The sequence below is a fragment of the Triturus cristatus genome, chromosome 8 (assembly GCF_964204655.1).
Source record: "Triturus cristatus chromosome 8, aTriCri1.1, whole genome shotgun sequence".
NCBI classification, from domain to species: Eukaryota; Metazoa; Chordata; class Amphibia; order Caudata; family Salamandridae; genus Triturus; species Triturus cristatus.
Window position 1 is genome coordinate 12,490,181 of NC_140591.1, and position 20,324 is coordinate 12,510,504.

Consider the following 20,324-nt stretch of genomic DNA (forward strand, 5'->3'; position numbering starts at 1 on the left):
CCTCGGGGGGCACAGTATAGATGCGCGGCCTCGGGGGGCACAGTATAGATGCGCGGCCTCGGGGGGCACAGTATAGATGCACGGCCTCGGGGGGCACAGTATAGATGCACGGCCTCGGGGGGCACAGTATAGATGCGCGGCCTCGGGGGGCACAGTATAGATGCGCGGCCTCGGGGGGCACAGTATAGATGCACGGCCTCGGGGGGCACAGTATAGATGCACGGCCTCGGGGGGCACAGTATAGATGCACGGCCTCGGGGGCACAGTATAGATGCGCAGCATCGGATGCACAGTATAGATGCGAGGCCGCAGAGGCGCACATTATAGATGCGCAGCATCGGGTGCACAGTATAGATGCGCGGCCTCGGGGGGCACAGTATAGATGCGCGGCCTCGGGGGGCACAGTATAGATGCGCGGCCTCGGGGGGCACAGTATAGATGCACGGCCTCGGGGGGCACAGTAGGAGCAGTGATACGAGAATGTAAGATGCAAACAAGGAGTGAGGATTCTGGCTGTATATGGGCCTTACAATTGTATTTAATGGGCTGTTCAGTAACGTTCTGGCATTTCTGCCTTTATTTGGGGTCTCCGAGCACTCCTTGCTCCCTTTCAATCATATTGGCGGTAGCCAACACCAAACTTCCTCTAATCCAACCGCAATCTCAAAACTCACCACTAGATGGCCACGCAGCCCTCTGTTACTGCTGACTCTCCCGAAAGCCTGCAACCATTACTCTGCGTTGGCAGCTGGTTTTATACCGCTGTAAAAACACTTTAATTCCCTGTCGAGATCTCCCCTCAAAATTATTTAATAAATCATAGAGTGTTGCTGCTGTTTGATTATTACCTTGGTGATACCCAAGCAAGAACAGTCTGGAGGCTCCTGTTCTGGGTATTTCAACAATGACATGACCCATTGGTTAGTTAAGGAGAACGTGTCCCGCTCCTATGACGTCGCGCTGCGGGATTCATTTGAAGAGTGCGATTCAGACAACACATCTCTCCGCAGGTCAGACCGCTGCATTGGTTGCCGGTTCTGAAGCGGATCGAATTCAAGGCCTTGACATTGCATTCAAGGCCCAGAAAGGCAGCTGCCCCGATTACATCAAAAATCGCATCGGCCCCTATCCGCAAACTCGCCCGTTACGCTCTAACTCACAGAATCTGCTGTGCGTTCCCTGATTTGCGAAAGCTCGCAGGGGTGGCAGGGCCCTCTCAGTAGTAGCAACCAGATTATGGAACTCTCTCCCTGACAGACTTCGGTTTGTACCGGCTGAAGGGGGTTCAGCAAAGATTTAAACACATGGCTGTTTAGCCGTGGTTAGGTTGAAACCTTGTTCTGCTTGTCATCCTCTTCCGCCCATGTCTTGCTGGATCACGCTAGCGCCGGGAAACCTCTGCTTGAGGTAGCTGATGCGCTTTATAAACGTTGTTGTATTGAGGGTGGTCCACGGAGCTCTTATGTCTATTTTCCCCTCAAAAACATTGTACACACTATTGGCCCAAAGAGAAAAGACGGTCTCGTGGAGGGTGCGGGGCTTTAGGTCTGGTTGTTGGGGGGGAGAAACAGACACGAGGGCGAGATTAAGCAGCGACAGGGTGGGTGGGGGATTCAGCTAATGCCAGGCGCCCGGATTAAAGTGAAAGCGGGCACCCGTGTGCTGCCTGCAGTAAGACAGTAGGAGAAACTCATTACCTCCTCGTAAGTCTTCCTCTCCACCAGAGTTACAAAGTGACCTTTAGCTCCACACTAGAACCCTCCAAAGCAAATTAGCATCCCATGCCCCCCATCTCTCTCCAACGTGGCCGACCTCAGTCACCCTGACCCAGTATAAGGGGAGGGTCGACCCACCCCATCTCCTGTTTGTTTTGTTCTGCGCTGCAGACTCCCCAAGGATGTGTTTCAGGTAAGTGTCGGGTGAGGTCCTGCTCTAGCGGGTCCCTCTGCCCTGAGGATGAGGCCCTGCGGGATTGGGCTCTGCTATTGTATTTAGTCCTGCACTAGCAGGCTCTGGCGGCTTGGGGCTCTACTCTTGCGGGCTCACCTCGGTTTGCTCGCGTCTCTGCTCCGGTGGAGATCGAGCATGTGGTGCGGTTTGCTCCGCATTCTGCCGACACGCCATCTTTCTGAGGAGTCGTGCGGCACAGGACGCTCTCCTACACGCCTCTTCTCCCGTCCCTGCGGTTGGGTGCCCGGAGGTTCTTTGCGTCCTGAGATCTTCCTTCCTGTCCTGCCTCCCAGGGGGCGGTGTACACTTTCCGCTGCCTTCCAACTCCCAGTGTCCTGATGCTCTTTGCATTCCTGTCGATGTGCATTTTGCACGGCAGCAGTTTGATGGATGTTGAGCACTTTACGGTGTGATTGGGATACATCGCAAGTTATCTCCTTGGCCGGAATTCCCAATTGGACCTGCCTTCTGACAGTTAATTGGGCAGGTGGCTGTGGTGACTCCTTGTGTATGGCTGGGAATGCGCCTTTTGTGGACAGCATGCCACTTCCTTTCCTTTAACCTGGGCTGGGAACGTTTTTGTTCGTCACTGCCCCAGCCCGGTAGCGGCGCTCTGCTTTTTAGGTCTCGCTGGCGTTGCAGCGCGAAGCGCTGCCGCCAACGAGACTTATTGTTGCCGTGTTTGCTCCCAAGGGAGACAGACCAGGGCACGCGCAGCGATCGGGGTCTGTGGACGCACTTCTGAGACGCGCACAGACACACGCACACACCTCGCCGCTGCCGATCCCCCTCACCGCATCCCCGGCTGCCTAACGCGCGCGCACACCTCGCCAAGGACCTCGGACTCCACCTCGTTCAGCTGAACTCCCGGGGGCTGAAGCTCGTGTCCGGGGACAGGAAGCCGCCCTTCCAGGTGAATATGAGCATTGGCGCGTTATTCATTGCTGAGAGGGTGGATAGGGAGCAGGTGTGCGGGCAGAGCAGCGCCTGCACGCTATATTACGAGCTAGTTTAAACTACACCTCCACCGCAGTTTGCCAGTTCGAGGTAAAATCAGGAAGACCAATCAGAATCGAGAATGCATTGATTGGCTATACATCTCGGCCAATTAGAAGCGACTCTGTGGGACTCGTGTGACCAGTCTCCAGCGGTTTTACAAGGACCCAGACACAATATTGCTGCTTACTTGTGGAAAGCGCTGTACCTCTGAGTCCGGGTCCTTAATGAAACTTAGACTGAGATTGCTGATTCTTGTTTTAAGAGGCGACCTCCGACTCACGCGAGTGATTTAAAACATCACATATTCTGTACCTCCCCTTGTTTTACGAGGCGACCTCCGACTCACGCGAGTGTGTCATGGACGCGCACGCATGATTGAAAACATCCTTCATTCTCTCAGAACGTGAGAAAGCTCCTTACAAGTGAGTCTAAGCGTTCCCAGACCATATTACCGTCTAAGTCAGCAGGGCAGAGAAAAGCGAGCCTCAGTCTGGTTTGAGCCACACGGGGTCAGAGGTGAAACCACTCCATCTCGCCCCGATGTCTCGAGTTGTCATGGAGGAATAGCATGCTGAAGGCATGGCTCCTAATGAGGATAAACTACTGGTCGGAGCTCGGTCTCACACCTCATTCAATGGCGGGCCCGTAGAAGAACTTCGGCAGTGCTGGTTGTGCTAAACCTTTTAATCTATTAAGCTTCCGGGTCACCAAGTACCTTACGGTCAAGGAAGGGAGAGAGAATTTACGGCGTGGACAACTGTACAGACAATTGGTGTAGCGATTTTAATAGTGGCAAGACAGAAGGCGCCCCATGTGCTTCAAGTCTGTTCCTTGCACCTCCAGTACTAGAACGAAACCTGACGCTTTGGTGAAAAAGCACATTTATTTGCTAATGTATTTGTTTTCATCCGTCGCCCCGTACTGCTGATCAGCAAATCCCCTGGGCGCATCGGCTAATATTGAATCAATGTTATTACACTAGGTCGGCGCAGGTCAGGTCACTATTCAGACTTGATGCTGTTCCTGGCCAACGTAGCTTCAATGACTGCTGGACATCAGAAGGCGCTTATTATTAATTTTCAATGTCTGTCCGAGCCCAGGGAGCTGCAGGCTACCTCCCAATTACTTCCACCTCATGGAATGGTGTGCAAACATTTAATTGCCTGTGCTTTGCTGTTTGCATGGAGCAAAACATGTCAGATTGGTTTCAGTACGCGGTCACTTGGTGAGTTTTTTTTCATTTTAGATCTAGGTTTTCCTTTCTTGTTCTTTAGTTTTTATAAATCGGCACCATTAGCCTTATTTCAGGCGACCAACTTTTTCGTGTAGTCTTTACATCAAGTGCGTGGATCCCCTTTTCACGTTCCCATTAAAAGCGACCGAGTCTTGGTGAGAGAAATAAATGCGCACTTGTTGAGAAGTGTCAAGAGTGTCCCAAATAAATTATTGGGGCTCAACGGGAAGTATGGGTATAGTCAGGGGTCAGAGCTTTAAGTGCGACGAAAAAACTGGGGGGTGGGGGGAGATGATCTCTCAAAGGGCGTGGTCGATGTAATTAAGGGTATGGCTTAAACACATAAGCTAAAACTCTTTGCTTAGCATAGTGCCAAGGTATTTTGCTGCTTCTGTCAATGCATCCAGATATATAAAACAACAAATAACATTACAACTACAGCAAGCCAGAACTATTGGCTTTGTCAATGGTTGTTAGTTGCATAAGATAAATTAGCAACACCTATGGCTTCGTTGTATACAATATTAAAAATGCGTTAGTTTTTGTGGGAGAGGTTGTGGCATTATGACTAAAGCTACTGACTCTGAAGCTGAGGAAGTAGCTTCGAGTCTTAGCTTCCTCTCAATATCGTGTGATTCTAGTCAAATCACTCAAACACCTGTAGTCTACCAACAAAAAACATAAAATGAATATGTACTTGATGCTAATGTAATGTGACCTTCCACCAGTTCGCGCAATATAAAACTGCAAAAAAAAGCGACATGCTGCAGAGTTAAGATTCTTTTTCTTCCACCCTGAGGGTGAGGGCAAGAATGGAGGGCTCCATTGGCACCCGTCTCAGCACCTGCTTTTTGAAACTGCCGGTGCTGAGCACCGGCAGGACCCGGCCCAGTAAAGCCCTGGGTATAGTCTCAAATTAAAGTGTAGGGGCCTTCAAAATAAGCGATTTTACTGTCTCATTGGAAGTCCTGAGGCTTTGCTAAGGGGAGCAGTGAACGCACTGGAGACGTATTGTACACTAAAGGCAATGTCGCACAGAACTATGTTTTGTATTTGTCTTTAGGTCTCGCCTGGCGAACGCAGCGCGAAGCGCTGCGATCGCCAGCGAGATCTATTGTTGCTGACTTGCCTCGGAAGGGGGACAGGAGATGGGCACGCGCAGGCTCTCGGCGGATTTGAGTTGGTGTACGCGCTTACAGCCACGCGGTGTGCACATCTCCTGTCCCCCTTCCTTCGCAAGCCAGCAAGCAGTTTCACTTTCGTCCTCACCAGCCTCAAGTAATTTTTTTTTTAAATGCGCTCCAAGCGCGTCGCGCTTTAAATGTACAACATGCAACACCAGCCTCATGTAACTTTTTATTTAAATGCGCTCCAAGCGCGTTGCGCTTTAAATGTACAACATGCAACACCAGCCTCATGTAATTTTTTTTTTTAAATGCGCTCCAAGCACGTCGCGCTTTAAATGTACAACATGCAATTTTGTTTTTTTTTAAAATGCACACGTGCGCTCCAAGCGCGGCGCGCTTTAAACGTACAGCATGCCCCACTTACCAGCTCTTGTTGCATAAGCTAAGGCTGTATCGGGGTGTGCAGCTCCGGGAAGAGAAGTACCTGACTGAGGAGAACAGGTCAGTGCTGTCTCTCGAGGCTCCGAGTAGCAAACACTAATGGGATTCCTCGAGCACTTTGCCAGTGCCCTTAAGAGCTGTGGTGACGTCACGTGCACTACCTCCAGGGGAAGGATACCGGTGTCCCTGGATGTGTGCGGGCGCGTGCTCCGCGAAGGCCGGATCCGTTCAGTGCGTGCACAGAGGGCCGCGCGCGCCCCCGGTGCTTGTTCTTTTCCCACGGAAGGGCACTCCTTGGTGCAGGGTAGGCTCCGCCCCCACAGCCCATTCCTCCTCCCCCGATGAGGAGCAGCGACGACCAGAGAAACTTGCAATGATGAGCAGGGAATGTGCAGGCTGCTGCGGGTGCAGGAGCGGGCTGAACTTTCCTGGCTCCGGGAGGCACTTCACGGCTGGGGACGTCTAGGGGCAGCCGGAGCCTCGACCCGCAGACAGACCCTACCCGCGGGCACCGCAGCTGCTCTACTCCAAGATCTGGCACCACCCAGGCTGTTCTCCTACCCCTTGAGCCTCCCTCCCTTCCTGGGATCTCCCTCCTTGGGGTCACCCACCTGGAAGCCCCAGGGCTCTCCCCGGCGGCACTGAGGCTGCTCTGGAGAGAGCCGCGGTGTACTGCGGATTGCGCTGCTCGGGCTCCCCGCGTCTGCTGCCCGAGTTGTCTGCTGGAGGATGGCGGTGAAGGGAGCATGTTCGGGCACCGGGATGCTGCTGGTGACGGCCAACGTGGGCACGCTATTCGATGATGTGAGTACTCCGATTCTCACCTTGTTTTTACCCCGCACGAGACCTGGAGCTGAACGGTGCTGTGCCATGACAACTACCGCTCCATTGTGCTGTGCTTACCGCGACGAGTCCGGGGTCAGGTCAGCAGGGTGAGAGCGACAGCTGCACTCGGGCCCTCTCACGCTGGGGGTGGGGGCGGGGGTGACATAGGGTGTGCATGTGGAGGAAGAGAGACAGTAAAAAGAAACTGCAGTTCATATATAGAGGTGTCCGTGTACAGGGAATAAATACACTGCATGTTGAAAGTGTATACCTAGGCTGAGTGTAAATTCAAACAAGCATTTGCAATGCATTAGGTCTCGCATTTACGCGAGTTTGAGCTATTGACATTGCAAATAACAATGCCTATTGGCATTGTCATTTACAATGCCAATAGCTTTAACTCGTGTAACTGCGAGACCTATTGCACTGCAAATGCTTGTTTAATGCTGGTACTGTCCGATTTATGTTATTGCACCTTTTTTGACAATTGCCAGTTTTGTCCCTCTAAAATAAACAAAAGATGTGCTGCATTCAGAGCCACTCAACACATCTTTACCATCAGCTTTTTTGGTAAAATTTTACACAGGGACAAAATATTTAATCCTGACAGGGATCTCCAAGTCCACGGGCATTCCCTTGTCCCTGTACTTCCTTATCTGCCCCCAATAACAAAGACAAACAGCGTACAAGCTGCTGCCAGGTAGAATCCTATCACAACATGCCGCTAGGTGTCACTGCTGTGCTTGGCCCAGTGTGCTGTGGCTAGACTCCGTCCTCATCTCCCAAGTATTGTAAAGATCAGACGTCCGTAGCGCGAACTCGACCTGAAGGTCTGTTGTGCTTTAAATGCGCACCAGTTACACTACACAAGGACTCATTCCTTTTTTAGGGGCGTGGAGATTAAGTGATTTGCCCAGGATCACAGGAGCTTCCACGCACCCCAGCACTCTGAAGTCACTGCCAACCCCACTTTTCAATCAATGAGCACAACGCTCGCACCCTCAAGCTCAGATTCACACTCTGGACTAACGAGGGCACTGAGGATACAGATACCACTCACCTTCTGTTTAATTTCGTTTTATGGTCACAACCGTTCGGACGATTAAAATGTTAGCTTGACTCCGAGAACATTCGCGTGAAAAGAGACCTTCCTTTACTTCTCCAAGCATTTGCCTACTACCTACGACTTGCCATCTGACAACGCCACCATGCCCCTTTGTCGACTTAGACTACTGGGCAACACCCAGCCGGTCTGACCCCAGTTACAACTTGGCAAGCAGTAACAAGGGAAAAGAGGGGGGGGGGGGTGAGTCGCCTACAGCTGGGATTATAGTGGGGCGTCTTGACAAGCCTGCAGCCCGCTGCTGCTGTGTGGTCCCCAGATTTACGAGGAATACATCTTTGAACTACAGCTGTCCTGTGTTTTACTGAGGCACACGAATAACCGGGATATTCAGATCTCTATTAATGCACGCACTCTCAGCCCTCGCACGTCTTGTAGGCACTCGAGCACGGCGAGATTGTTGTTCCACGCCTTCCTTGGCCAGACACGGCTCACGTCCTCCCGGCAGGCCTCATCAGACAGCTTCCATCCGCTGGGCCCACTCTTCACGGGAGACATGACGACTTGAGGCTGTGGGGCCGCCGCGCCCCCGGCTTTCGGGACGTCTACTGCTATGCCATCCCCACCTACCCTCAAAGTCCACAACCCTAACTATGAGAGTTCCAAGACTCGCTGGGACATTACCTTCTGGCACCCACCCCTTCCGCGCCGTACTCTCACGAGGGAAACCCACACAAATACAAACATGCAACATTTTCAAATAGGTTATTGAAAGGCGAGACCTATTGCATTTTCAATGCTTGTTTTATCTGGGATAGAACAGCATGGGGATGAGGGGGGCTGGCCACGGTTTGCTTCTCGCCTTGAGTGCCTGTCATTTTCCTACCAGCTTTTGTTTTGCGACTCACAGTGGGGTTGTGGCTCAGTGGTAGAGCCATGCTTGCATGTATGAAGGCCCGGGGTTCAATCCCCGGCCTCTCTTCCCTCATGCCATATTTATTACCTATGTGGGGGTAGTGGACTCTTTTCGTTGCTCGTTTGTGCTATGGTGAGCGGACCTTTGATGCATTTCGTTTTGCATGGATCTGCCTTTCTTGTTCCTACTCCTTCACGAGGCCTACTTTTGTACTTTGGATTGACATTTGCTTTGCCTGCGCCATTTTGTGGTCCCGTACAGTGCGTTCTCTGTGCAGTTGGAGTCATTGTCCCTGCTCCTGAGACTCCCATCCCTCTTCCACTCTGCTGCAGTGCATTTAATGGGACAGTGACGGCTCGTCTGTGGAGCAATCAGGTACTCTAAGCAGTGGGTATCTGCACTTCTTTTTTCCCTTGACAGCACTGGTCGCACACCCTATGATTTTGTGGATCTCAGGGCCGCAGCTACGAATTGGGTTGTATTCTTGTCCCTACATTGTATCATTCCCCGTTTCCTGAGGTTGGTTCCTCCCTGGCGGTTGTGGGGTGACTGTCTGCTGGGGCAGGAGGCTGTTGGCTCCAGTCCATCCGTTCTGAGGCGGATTCTTTTGCCCCAAGAGGGCTTTTGCTTCTGCTCCTGAGGGGGCTTGCCCTTTCATGGACAGGGTCTTGGCCGGGCCGCCCAGTTCTCCGCCGTCTCCTGGTCTTGGCGGGCTAGTTCTCCCCCGCGTCCTAGTCCTGCTTGTCTTCTGCTTCTGGCTGTTGGGGCTCCGGTAAGGGGGGCATCTGTTACCTTTTGTCCTGACCTGGGAGGCCTCGGATCCGTGGGCTCTGCGGTTTGTCTGAGACGGCTCCTGATTGTTTTTCGACTCCCTCCCTCCGGGGGCTTTCCTTCTCACTCCCCTGCCTTCATCCACACCTGCATGGGAGGCACAGTTGGCAGGCATTCGGGATCTTCTCGAGCAGGGGTTGTTTGTCTTGTTACAGATTATCTTTAGGGTCTTGTAGTTTCCTCCATCCTGTTCTGGTGGATTTGGTTAATGGGGACTTCCTTCCTGTGTTGGCTTTACGGAGGATGCATTAGTTTCTCCCACAGGTTTCCTCTCTGAGGTTCTCTTACCGGTTGTTCTTCCTTTCCTGGTTCAGAGGAAGGTGATGGCTTCCTTGGCCCTGCTGGTTGCCTACCTCCATGTGCATTTCCTCCTTTCGTCTCAGTGGTTCCACCAGTTTTGGGTATGGGAAATGCACTTCCGATTCCTGGTGCTCCCCTTTGGTTTGTCTTCTGCCCCATGGGTCTTCATGATGGTGTTGACGTCCTTGGTCGGGATCATCCGCGGGGATGCCCGGCTGTTATCTGCCTCTTCTTTCTCTTTGGAGGCTCTTCTCGGCCGGCGGGGTCTGCTAGGTCCTGGCCCGTCAGGGGTTCCAAATCCGCCACTAGTTGTCCCATCTGGTTTCTTTCCCGGGACTTGGTGTTCCTGAGGGATCCCTTGGGCATGGTCAAGGAGATGGTGTTTTTTTCCAGCAGGGCGGAGGGTGACCTTGATGGGGGCCTGGTTTGGCTCCTGGCCTTGGATTTCGCCCCGGTCCTTCTGTGGTTGTGGGTGCAGGGCTTGTTGTCTGCGGCTGTCCCTGTGCTTCCCTGGGCTCGCCTTCATCTGTTCCCATTGGTGGCCCATCTCTTGTCCCAGTGGGCCCCTTGATCCGCATCTTCCGTTCGGCCGATGGTTGTCTCCACTGGTTCGGTCTGTTCTTGGTCGGTGGTTGGTGGTGTCCGATCTCTCCTGCTGTCTTCCTTTTCTGGGGTCCTTTTCCTGGTTGGTTACGACCGCTGCCAGCTTGGGGGCTGGGGGCAAGGCAAATTTGGATTCCCGATCTGTACAGGATCGGTTGGTTCGCCTGCAGGTGAGTTGCTCGTCCCGCTTCCAGGATATATGGGCCCTTCATTTGGCTTCTCTGGTGTTTGCCCCTGCCCTCCGTGGAGGTCCTGTTTCTGGTCTTGGCGGTCATTCTGGTTGTGTTGGGCTCCCTCTGTCACTGGGGGGCTGCTGAGTTCGTTCCTTTTGGCTCCTTGCTCTGGTGATTTTGTCCTGGGCGGGGGTGCCGGTGTTGTCACTCTGACGTTTTTTCTCCCGGGGTGGACTGCATGTCGGTTCACTTGTGCTATGTTTTTCATCCCATGGCTTCCTTCTCCCTGATGGCGGCAGTGTCCCTTCTGTTGCAGGTACGGTTTGGGTCTGTGTTCGCTGCTCACTTGCCTTGCTTCGCCCGCGCGTGGCGGCGTGTTGTAGGATCATTACGTTGCCTAGACTCCCTGTTTTCCACTTTTCCTCGGTTTCATTTGATAACACGTGTTTTGTGCTTGATTGGCCTGGACAGGGCATTTGTTGTGTTGACACGGTCCGCTCGGTTCCCCGCCCTTGGTTTCCTCTGCTGAGAGAGTTGGTAGTCCTGGGCTTTTTCTGGGTCTTCCTTTCCCATTGCGGAGCCCTCCGCTTCCTGTGTGGGTTCTGCGTCATCTTCAAGCCTACTTCTTGTATTGTTGAGCCTGCGGTCTCAGGGTTACTCCCTGGTGGTGGTGGTGGTGTTGCTTCGGGGCTTCTATCGCCTTTTCTGTCTTGTTCTCACCATTGGGGGTATTTTTCTCGATGGTCTGTTTCTGTGGGGTTAGACTCTATTTCTGTGGCCCCATTGAGGGTGTTGGCTTTCATTTCTTTTGGCTTTGCCTTGGGCCCGTACACTTCTACTCTTCGGGTTCAGTGGGAGGCCTTGTGGGCGTTCCATGGTCTTCTTTAGCCGGTTTCGGTCCTTTGGTGACCAGGTTGCTTCAGAGTTGTTTCCTGCTGCGTCCTGGGGCTCCTTGCCTGGTGCCATCCTGGGATCTTCCTTTGGTGTTGCTGGTCATTCCGTGGGCTCAATTTGTGCCCCTGGGGTCCGTGGCTCTCCATGACGGTGGGATTTTTGGGTGGCCATCGTATCTGCAGGTCGGATTGAAGTGCTGGGATCCTTCTGTGCTCTCCTCCGTTCTCTTGGGTCCTTCCGGGCCATTTTGTGTGGCGTCTGGTTCCTACGTTACTGCCCACAGTCCCCTCGGTTGTCCACCGTTCCCAGATGGTTGTTGCACACTTTCCCTCCGGTCGGTGGGTCGGGATGGTTTCTGCTCTCTCGCAGTTGGTTGTTCGACGAACAGTGTTGCTGTTTTTGGACCAGACTGCGTCTTTTTACTGCTGTGACATCTTGTTTGTCACTGTTGGGTCCTGTCTAGTCTGGTCATTAGCCTTCTCTCTCCGCCCTGATTGGTTGGATTCAGCTGGTTTTCTTGCTGGCATCTGGTGCCCGGGGTTCTGTGGTGTCTGTCCGGGTGCTGGGTCGGTCTTCCTCGCCTCTGTCTGTCTCCGGGGCCATTGTTCAAGGTCTTCTCTCTTGTGGATCTCCGTTGGGCCTCTGCCTGGTCCTCACCGCACATGTTCATGGTTCACTACCAGGTGCTGTTGGGTGATCCTTCTGAGGTGGAGTGGGGGGCTTTGCTGGTCGATTCTCGGGGCTCGTTCTTCCGGCTCTTGTTGATCGCACCTTCGGTGCTTCTTCTTGGTTGTTGTCCTCCGGTTTTATATTTATGGGCTTCAAACTTCTGTTTTGCATTATCCCATTGTCTGTGGTTTCTTGTGAGTTTCCATGATGCCGCTGGGCTTGGGTATGTGCTCACTACGTAACTCTGGTGGCGAGGAAGACTTGCGAGGAGGCAATGCCCCGGTTACCTACTGGTAATCTTCGTTACTCCGAGTATTGTCTTCCTCGCCACATGAGTTCCTATCCCTCCCTCCCTGTTTGGCTATCGGCTTCATGTGGTTCTTGGGGCTTGTTAGTTTTACAGGAAGTGGGGTGGGTCGACCCTCCCCTTATACTGGGTCGAGGGTGATGGAGGTCGGCCATGTTGGGGAGGGATGGGAGGCATGGGATGCTAATTTGCTTTGGAGGGTTCTGGTGTGGAGCTGAAGCTCACTACGTAAGGAAGACAATACTCAGAGTAATGAAGATTAACGGTAAGTAACCAGTGCATTAATGAAAGTAGTGCTCGCAGGCTTAAGAAGGCATAGCATGTAACAACCGAAGTAAAGGGGCCAGTCGCAATGGGAGGTTACAAATGAAGACAAGGCAGTACTAAGGAGGGACTAACAAGCCGCTTTACGAATCAGAAGCCAGCATTTATGAAGAACAATGATCCAAGCCAATGACCAATATGGGCGGAGGTTCTATTTCATACTCCACTACAACATGTCTCCCAGAGCAGCGCATGCGGCTGACTCCAGGCTCGACCTAAAAATAAAACATAATTCTGAATCTCTGTGCTTAAATACAGATGGGTAAAATAAACTTCTTACCACTGGGAATAAAAGGCATGTTGGTAATCCCACAGGGACCCTTATGACCATTGGTAGTTTGCAGTCCTGCCGCTCGCCTTTCTTCTGAGTCACAAGTCTTCACTACGGTGCTGCTGGTTGTATAAAATTGGGTCCTTATCCTAGAAAATTGACTATAATTTAGATTCGAAACAAACTAAGTTAAGAATAAGGCAGGACTGTTGAATTAGCCTTGTATTTTGTTTGACACTATGTTTTACAGTCTCTGCCCCAAAATTGGGAAAAGAGGTGCCACTCTAAGTGTTAACTGCCCTGGCTGACTGCTCGTGAAGATAGAAGTATCATTTTCTATGGGCAGGCGTAACATGCTAGAGTAATCCTCTTTACAGCACATATAGAATCCAGCTGGCGATCTGCTCTACATCTGCCATAGGTCTTCTATAGACGATGTGTAAAGAAGATGGCAGGATTTGTAGTTGCTGACCAACTGATATGATGAAAACAGAAGAACTGCCCTTTTTATGAAAGTTAGCCGAGGGAAAGATTTGCCGTATATCAAATCTCTCCTCCGGTCACTAGATGAACCCCGAGGCTCGGCGCCCTGATTTCTGCCCGTTTTGAACTATCTTGTTTCCGCACCACACTAAACTGCTTAACTCAATATATTGTTCCTTGGTACTTCCCTTAGGTGACAAATTTTAAATGTATTATATATTTGACAATTCTCTTAGAAGCACAAGATTGTGGGGTGAGGAGATTGGATGGCTGGAAAAGCACATAAAGTGAATTTCAACTATTGTGGAATCACTTTCCCTCCATTCCTTGATGGCATGTTCTGCCAACGACATAACCTTTGCATGCTGGCAATGTACAAAGAAAACTGAGGCATGAAGTGTCAGAGCTGCACAACTTCAGACTGTGTCAAGTGCGAATCAAGGTTGTAACACCAGCTCTCAGCACCTATTGAAATACGTTCTGTGCTGGCGCTTTCACCTGCGTTGCTTCTATCCTGAGGTTCTTCTGTTTGGTTTGCAGCATCATTGAGAAAGGCGAGGAGAGCTGCCAGGTCCTGATCGAAGCGCACAAGGAATGCATGAGGTCTCTGGGCTTCAAAATATGAGGGCGTCAAGGAGCTGGCGTGCTGTGTGTGTGGTAAGTATACAGGCTGTGAGTGACTGCAGGAGGTTTCAGAGTAAGAGTGTTTGTGGGGATGGCATAGTATGGTATACCGGCTGTGAGTGACTGCAAGATGTGCTTCAAAATAAGATTGATTACAGTGTATGTGTGCGTTAAGTAGGGACCACTGTTGAGTGTATGTTCCAAAGGTGAAAGTGCAGATGTGCTGTTTGTATGATGAGGTCACAGACTGAGCAATAAGCCGGGCTTCAACACAAGGAGTCGTTGATAACCAGATGTTGATGGGTATTAAAATGGACACTTGTTAGCTAGAAGATTGAATAGCGTGGAGGTGCACACGTGGTGCGTCTGTGGCAAGTACAAATTGTCATCATGGTATGCAGCTGAGTTTACAAATATGATCATGAATGACCGTCTCTGTGTAATTAATAGAGTCCATGGACATCCAGAGATGTTGATCATCACAACGTGTGTTGTATGGGGGAGCGCAGGCCTCTGGCACAATGAAGCCGGGTGCTATGGTGCTTCCTAAAATATTTCCCTGGGAAGATGCAGTTTAGATAGTGAGAATCGTCTCATGGACCCCTTTGGCCCTTAGTCGTTAGTGTCCTGCTGCCCAGTTTCAAAGGGGAGTACCTGTCGCTGGCAGTTAAGTACCCTGGAGGTGTCTGATATGAGTGTGACCTTTAGCCCTAGCCCCCTCGATTAAATCAGTGAATACAATGTTTATTTCAGGTATGAGAAATAGTCACATCAGAGTATTCATATCACCAAAACACCTCACCGTTTCAAATATCTTTACATATTTGTTTTGGTGGGAAAACATGAAAAGAAAAATATGAGATGGGATTAGCGAGCACTCGGGCAGTGTGTCACCCTACTGCTCAATTTACTGCATTAGAGGATAACGAACAGCCTTTTTAAGCGAACAAAATATTTTAAAATTGAATTGTGTTTAATCTGTTTTACTGTGTTCAAATTTATAAATCTTGCGGTCAGCACTTTTGGGGCTTACCTACTCTGCCGCCAGCATACTCGCGCTAGATGCCTGCCGAATCAGGGCAAGGCACCGAGCACCAGGGATTTAGTGGCGGCCATCTTAGGGCGGGACAGAGCGGTGAGAGCGCTCTAGGCTCAGGGATAAAAGGAGCCCTCTGGCAGTGTGTGGCGGATTAGCGAGCACTCGGGCAGTGTGTCACCCTACTGCTCAATTTACTGCATTAGAGGATAACGAACAGCCTTTTTAAGCGAACAAAATATTTTAAAATTGAATTGTGTTTAATCTGTTTTACTGTGTTCAAATTTATAAATCTTGCGGTCAGCACTTTTGGGGCTTACCTACTCTGTCGCCAGCATACTCGCGCTAGATGCCTGCCGAATCAGGGCAAGGCACCGAGCACCAGGGATTTAGTGGCGGCCATCTTAGGGCGGGACAGAGCGGTGAGAGCGCTCTAGGCTCAGGGATAAAAGGAAACAGTCTTTCTCCGCGATAGCGGACGCGTTTTTAGCGGACGCGCCTCGTCTTCGCCGGAGCCCAGCCAGAGTCAGCCCGTCTGTGCCCGTCCGGGCCAGGCCGGGACTTAGGGCGCTATACTCTGCTCCTACACTATACGGTATGCTAACAGGTGCTACACTTAGGGCGTTACGCCCAACTAACCATGAAAATTGCATAACCCTGAACCCGTTATCAGCCGGCTTACAAACCTGCCCTGAATGTACTCTTTCCTTGACTAATTTTCAGCCCTATCGTGAAACCCATCAGGCTAAGGGTATCAAGTCTCGCCAGCAGGGAGATAGTCCTAACAATTTTATATTTTACTCGGTTAACTGTCGTTCACTACCACAACATAAACTTGATATTCTTCATCTTTTAATGGAAAAAAAGCCTACCGCCATATTCTTAACTGAGACATGGCTTCATGAAGGATCAGGTCCAGACCTTGCCACTGCCCTCCCCCCGAGCTATGCTATTGTAAGGAGGGACCGGGTAGGTCAAACAGGAGGGGGCATTGCCATTATTTATAGCAGAGATTTTGTGTGCAACCTTGAACCTGCAGATATTCCTAATTGCGAAGCGGCATCATTTAAAATTACTCTCAGTCCCAATTTTACCTTCTCTGGCGTACTGATCTATCGACCGCCAGTAAATAATCCCTCCTGGTCAGACAATTTGGTAAATTTTATCCTACCCCAATGCCTAAATGCTCAAAACTGTACGGTACTTGGAGATCTAAATCTTCATTTAGAAGATGTCAACAATAAGACCTGCAAAAACTTTATTGACGACCTTATGGTTCTAGACATGACTGTACGTAATAGGGGTCCTACGCATAAAGCTGGACACTTGTTAGACCCTATCATATCAAACATGAAAGAACTCTCATGGCTTAATACCACTTCCGTTCTTTGGTCAGATCATTTTCTTTTATGTTTCGTTATCTCACTGAAACCTCCAAAACGCCTAGTTATGACTCATCCAGAATCTTTTAGGAGGAATTGGAAATCTTTAAATTTGGAGGATCTCAATAACACGTTGAGGAAAGATCACCCATGCTTAGATGGAGACATGGAAAGCATAGCAGAAGCTACACAAATATGGCTAAATGGTGCAGCGGATTCTTGCCTGCCCTTATCCCGCTGCAAAGGAAAAATACATCGCCCTCCTGCCCCCTGGTACACTGAAGCTCTCAAGAGTGAAAAATCCACATGTAAGACTCTGGAGAGGCAGTGGCGAAAAAACTATGAACTTCATCAAAAAGAAGTCTACCGAAAAGCCAGAAATAGATATCATTCAGCTTGCATGAAAGCCAAAGCATGCTATGTGACCACCAGCATTAACATGGCCGTAAATAAATCCCAGACTCTCTTCAATACCGTAAGAGAGCTGGCTGGTGAAAATTCTAGAGCGGAACCTACCCCCCTTAATACCCAGCAGTGTCAGGACCTGGCTTCGTTTTTTAATGATAAAATTGAGAACATTGTCTCCAACATCAAAAGGGACAGCATGACCACGCATAAACAATATAACATCCCTCAAGCTCTCAGAGGGAATTGTCATCTTGGGGCCTGGCCTCCTATTAATCTGGATACACTGAAGGAACTATTAAAATCGATCAAATCGGGTTCCCCACGTGACCCTATTCCTATCAGTATTTTGAGTAAATTAGTGGACTCTGCTATGATCTCCATAGCTGGGATACTGAACGCCTCCATTGAGCAGGCCACAGTTCCTGCTCTATGGAAACATGCTATGGTCAGTCCTCTACTTAAAAAGCCGGCCGCAGACCCTTTGATATTGGCCAACTACCGCCCAATTTCATTACTGCCTGCCTTCTCAAAAATTCTTGAGAGGCACATCCACAAAGCACTCTCATTCTATGTGGAAAATAACCAGCTTCTTCACTCGTCCCAATCTGGATTTAGGAGTGGTTATTCCACCGAGACGGCCCTACTTGGGGTCACGGAAAAAATCAGGGAGCTCATGGATGACGGCCAAACGGTAGCATTGGTCCTGTTGGACTTGAGTGCGGCCTTCGACACCATTTCTCACCCCATACTGCTTGACAGGTTGGGGGAGAATGGTGTCGAAGGCAAAGCACTGGAGTGGATTAGATCATACTTATCCCTCCGCACTTTCCAGATCTCCTCCTCGGTGGCATGCTCTGAGATATTCCACTCTCCTCATGGTGTGCCACAGGGATCGATCCTGAGCCCGTTGTTTTTTAATTTGTACCTACGTCCATTAGCCAATCTTGCAGAAAATTTTGGTCTTGTTTTAATGACTTATGCAGATGACTCTCAAATCCTGTTTTCACTCTCCAAATCTGATTCATCTGCTCCATCGGCATTGAAAATAGGCCTTCAGGAAATATTTAACTGGATGTCAGCTAACCAACTTAAATTAAATGGGGAGAAAACAGAGGTCCTCCTTTTAGGAAGTAGTAAAGATCTCTGGAGTGATCCCCATTGGCCATCATCATTTGGTAAACTTCCATCTCCAGCCTCTCAGGTTAGAAACCTTGGGGTTATCATAGATGATAGTTTATCTATGACTCAGCAAGCAAACAAAGTGGCAGGCATATGTTTTGCCATTCTTAAATGGCTTCGCAAAATTGTCTGGATGTTACCTCCTACTACCCAGAAGACCGTAGTCAATGCCTTACTGACATCTCGGCTTGACTACGGAAACATCTTATATCTGGGCTCAAACAAAGCGGTAATAAGACGTCTGCAATTGGTGCAAAACGCCGCTGCCAGACTGCTCTGCAGAATCCCTAGATCCGTTAGGATCACCAAACATCTCAGGGACCTGCATTGGCTCAGGGTCGAAAACCGGATCCGTTTTAAAGCCCTGACCTACCTATTTAAAATCAAAGCTGGTATTGCCCCTAAATATCTACAGGACCTTGTTAAACTTTACCTCCCCAATCGCAGCCTCCGTTCTGGTACGGCTGCGAATTTTGTGGTACCAAGGTTCAAACGGGCTAGAATAGGCGGAAGATCATTTTCCTATTTGGGCCCAACTCTGTGGAACACCTTACCCATCCATATACGCAAGGAGGAAAACTTCATGATTTTTAGAAAGAGTGTAAAAACCTGGTTGTTCGACAAATAATGCGCTTTATTGTTTTCTATCCAGTTGTTCTGTGTATTTCGCTGTCCGGCGCCGGGAAACCCTTTGTGGGTAGCTGTGCGCGCCTTACAAGTGTTATAAAATAATAAAATGAGAACTATTTACAACCTGAACAAAGTTAAATTTCACATAATATATTCTAAATCCCAGGAAAGTGTTCAACCCGTGGATTTTGTCGCCCGTGACGTACGTCTGGCTCTTGCCAGTTCCTTGCATCCGCACCTCTTGCCCATATTTTTATCCATTGGTTTGAGGCCACGTTTACTGGTCCTAGCGATAGAAAATTGGTTCTTGTTTGATCCACGGCTTAGCGGAGATCGACACCCTCTGCTCCTGGGCAGTTTTACTTTAGCTTCTTCATTAAGGGGTGCAGTGAGAAGACCCAAATTTCATAAAGGATATTGGCCGAGTGAGGGGAAGTGGTCCCGTCGATTAAAGTGAACTTCCACTGCTTTGGTTTGATGATTAACGTAAAACACTGATATTTTGTATCTGAAGTTGAACTTCGTCCCTGGACAGTTCAGTTGGTGTCTTCGATGCGTGTCACTGAGAGGCAAATCTGAATGCAGACCCCAGTTTTTCCTTTTTTGCTTAAGCAAAAGCATTATAATTTGTCGATCTAGAACTAAGCGTACCTCCCATTCACTCTGGTCAGTACATTTTCGTTTAAATATTCAATAAGAGGTTTTACCGAAGATTGCAAAGAGTGAGCTCAACATGCCATTGCATCAAAACCCAACAAGACCCGTACCGCTGCCGCCCGGAGATGAGTCTGTAGGACCTGGATCCAAGCCTGGTTTGGTCTCTTTCCTTTGTGATGTTTGTGCACATGTGTCCTCTTGGAAGGTAAAGTAACAGCAGGCGATTCATCATCTTAATACTTCGTCGGTAAGACACGACCAATCTACCTAGAGCCGTTGTCGTCGGCACCGTTGTACAAGCTTAAAAGTGAGAATTCAATTGATGCACTGTGAAAAGAAGCTCTAGGATTTGAGTTTCCCTTCCTGCTTTTGATTTTTATTCTTCAGACGAGCCTGGATCTTTGGTTGTTGCTCCTTCTTTCAGTGCAACTCGATCTTTGTTTCACCTCTTCTTGTGTTCCATAGCTTCTTTTTCTTTTTGTTCCTGCTGACAGTCACCTCTATCCTTAACACTTGATTTCAACCTTTCATAACTGTCATTGATCTCTTCCTGCAGGATTACTGGGTTCTGGAGTTGCAAGCCTCAATTTAATAAAAGTCTGTCTGGATGTTGCCTACATTTGAAGCCTGATTCCAGTCGGACTAGTTCCTCCCATTTAACAGTTCTGCGTGTGTTGCCGAGAGCAACAGCGGTGCTGTGGGGTCCGGTTTCATGGTTTTGTTGGAGGTGCAGCCATCTGAGGTGGATATGAGATGATCACGGTTACATTAAGTGTGCCTCCTCTAACATGTTACATACTTCCTTCCAACATTCTGGGTAATCTGGGATGTAATCTGTGAAACTATCTCCGAGTCCAGTTCTCATGGTTATCCTCTGGTCAAACTCCGAGTTCTTCTATTAAAGGCACAGAGGACCTTGGCGGCAATAAGTGTGGCCTTGCTGATGTCGTTTTTAGTAATGTGTCTAGTTAGTTGTCTAAGAGAAGGTCTCTTCACCT

At 49.8% G+C, this 20,324-nt stretch overlaps 1 protein-coding gene across 2 annotated transcripts in view; it reads left to right on the plus strand.

Annotated features, from left to right (window-relative positions):
* COX17 (cytochrome c oxidase copper chaperone COX17) overlaps positions 1–20,324 on the plus strand; it is a 70,841-nt gene that overhangs the window by 41,411 nt on the left and 9,106 nt on the right. For both annotated transcript variants that reach the window (XM_085620727.1, XM_085620728.1), the window contains exon 3: positions 13,951–14,067. In XM_085620727.1, the coding sequence (XP_085476853.1) occupies positions 13,951–14,035 (85 nt within the window). In that variant the 3' untranslated portion in view covers positions 14,036–14,067. The remainder of the gene's footprint in view (positions 1–13,950; positions 14,068–20,324) is intronic.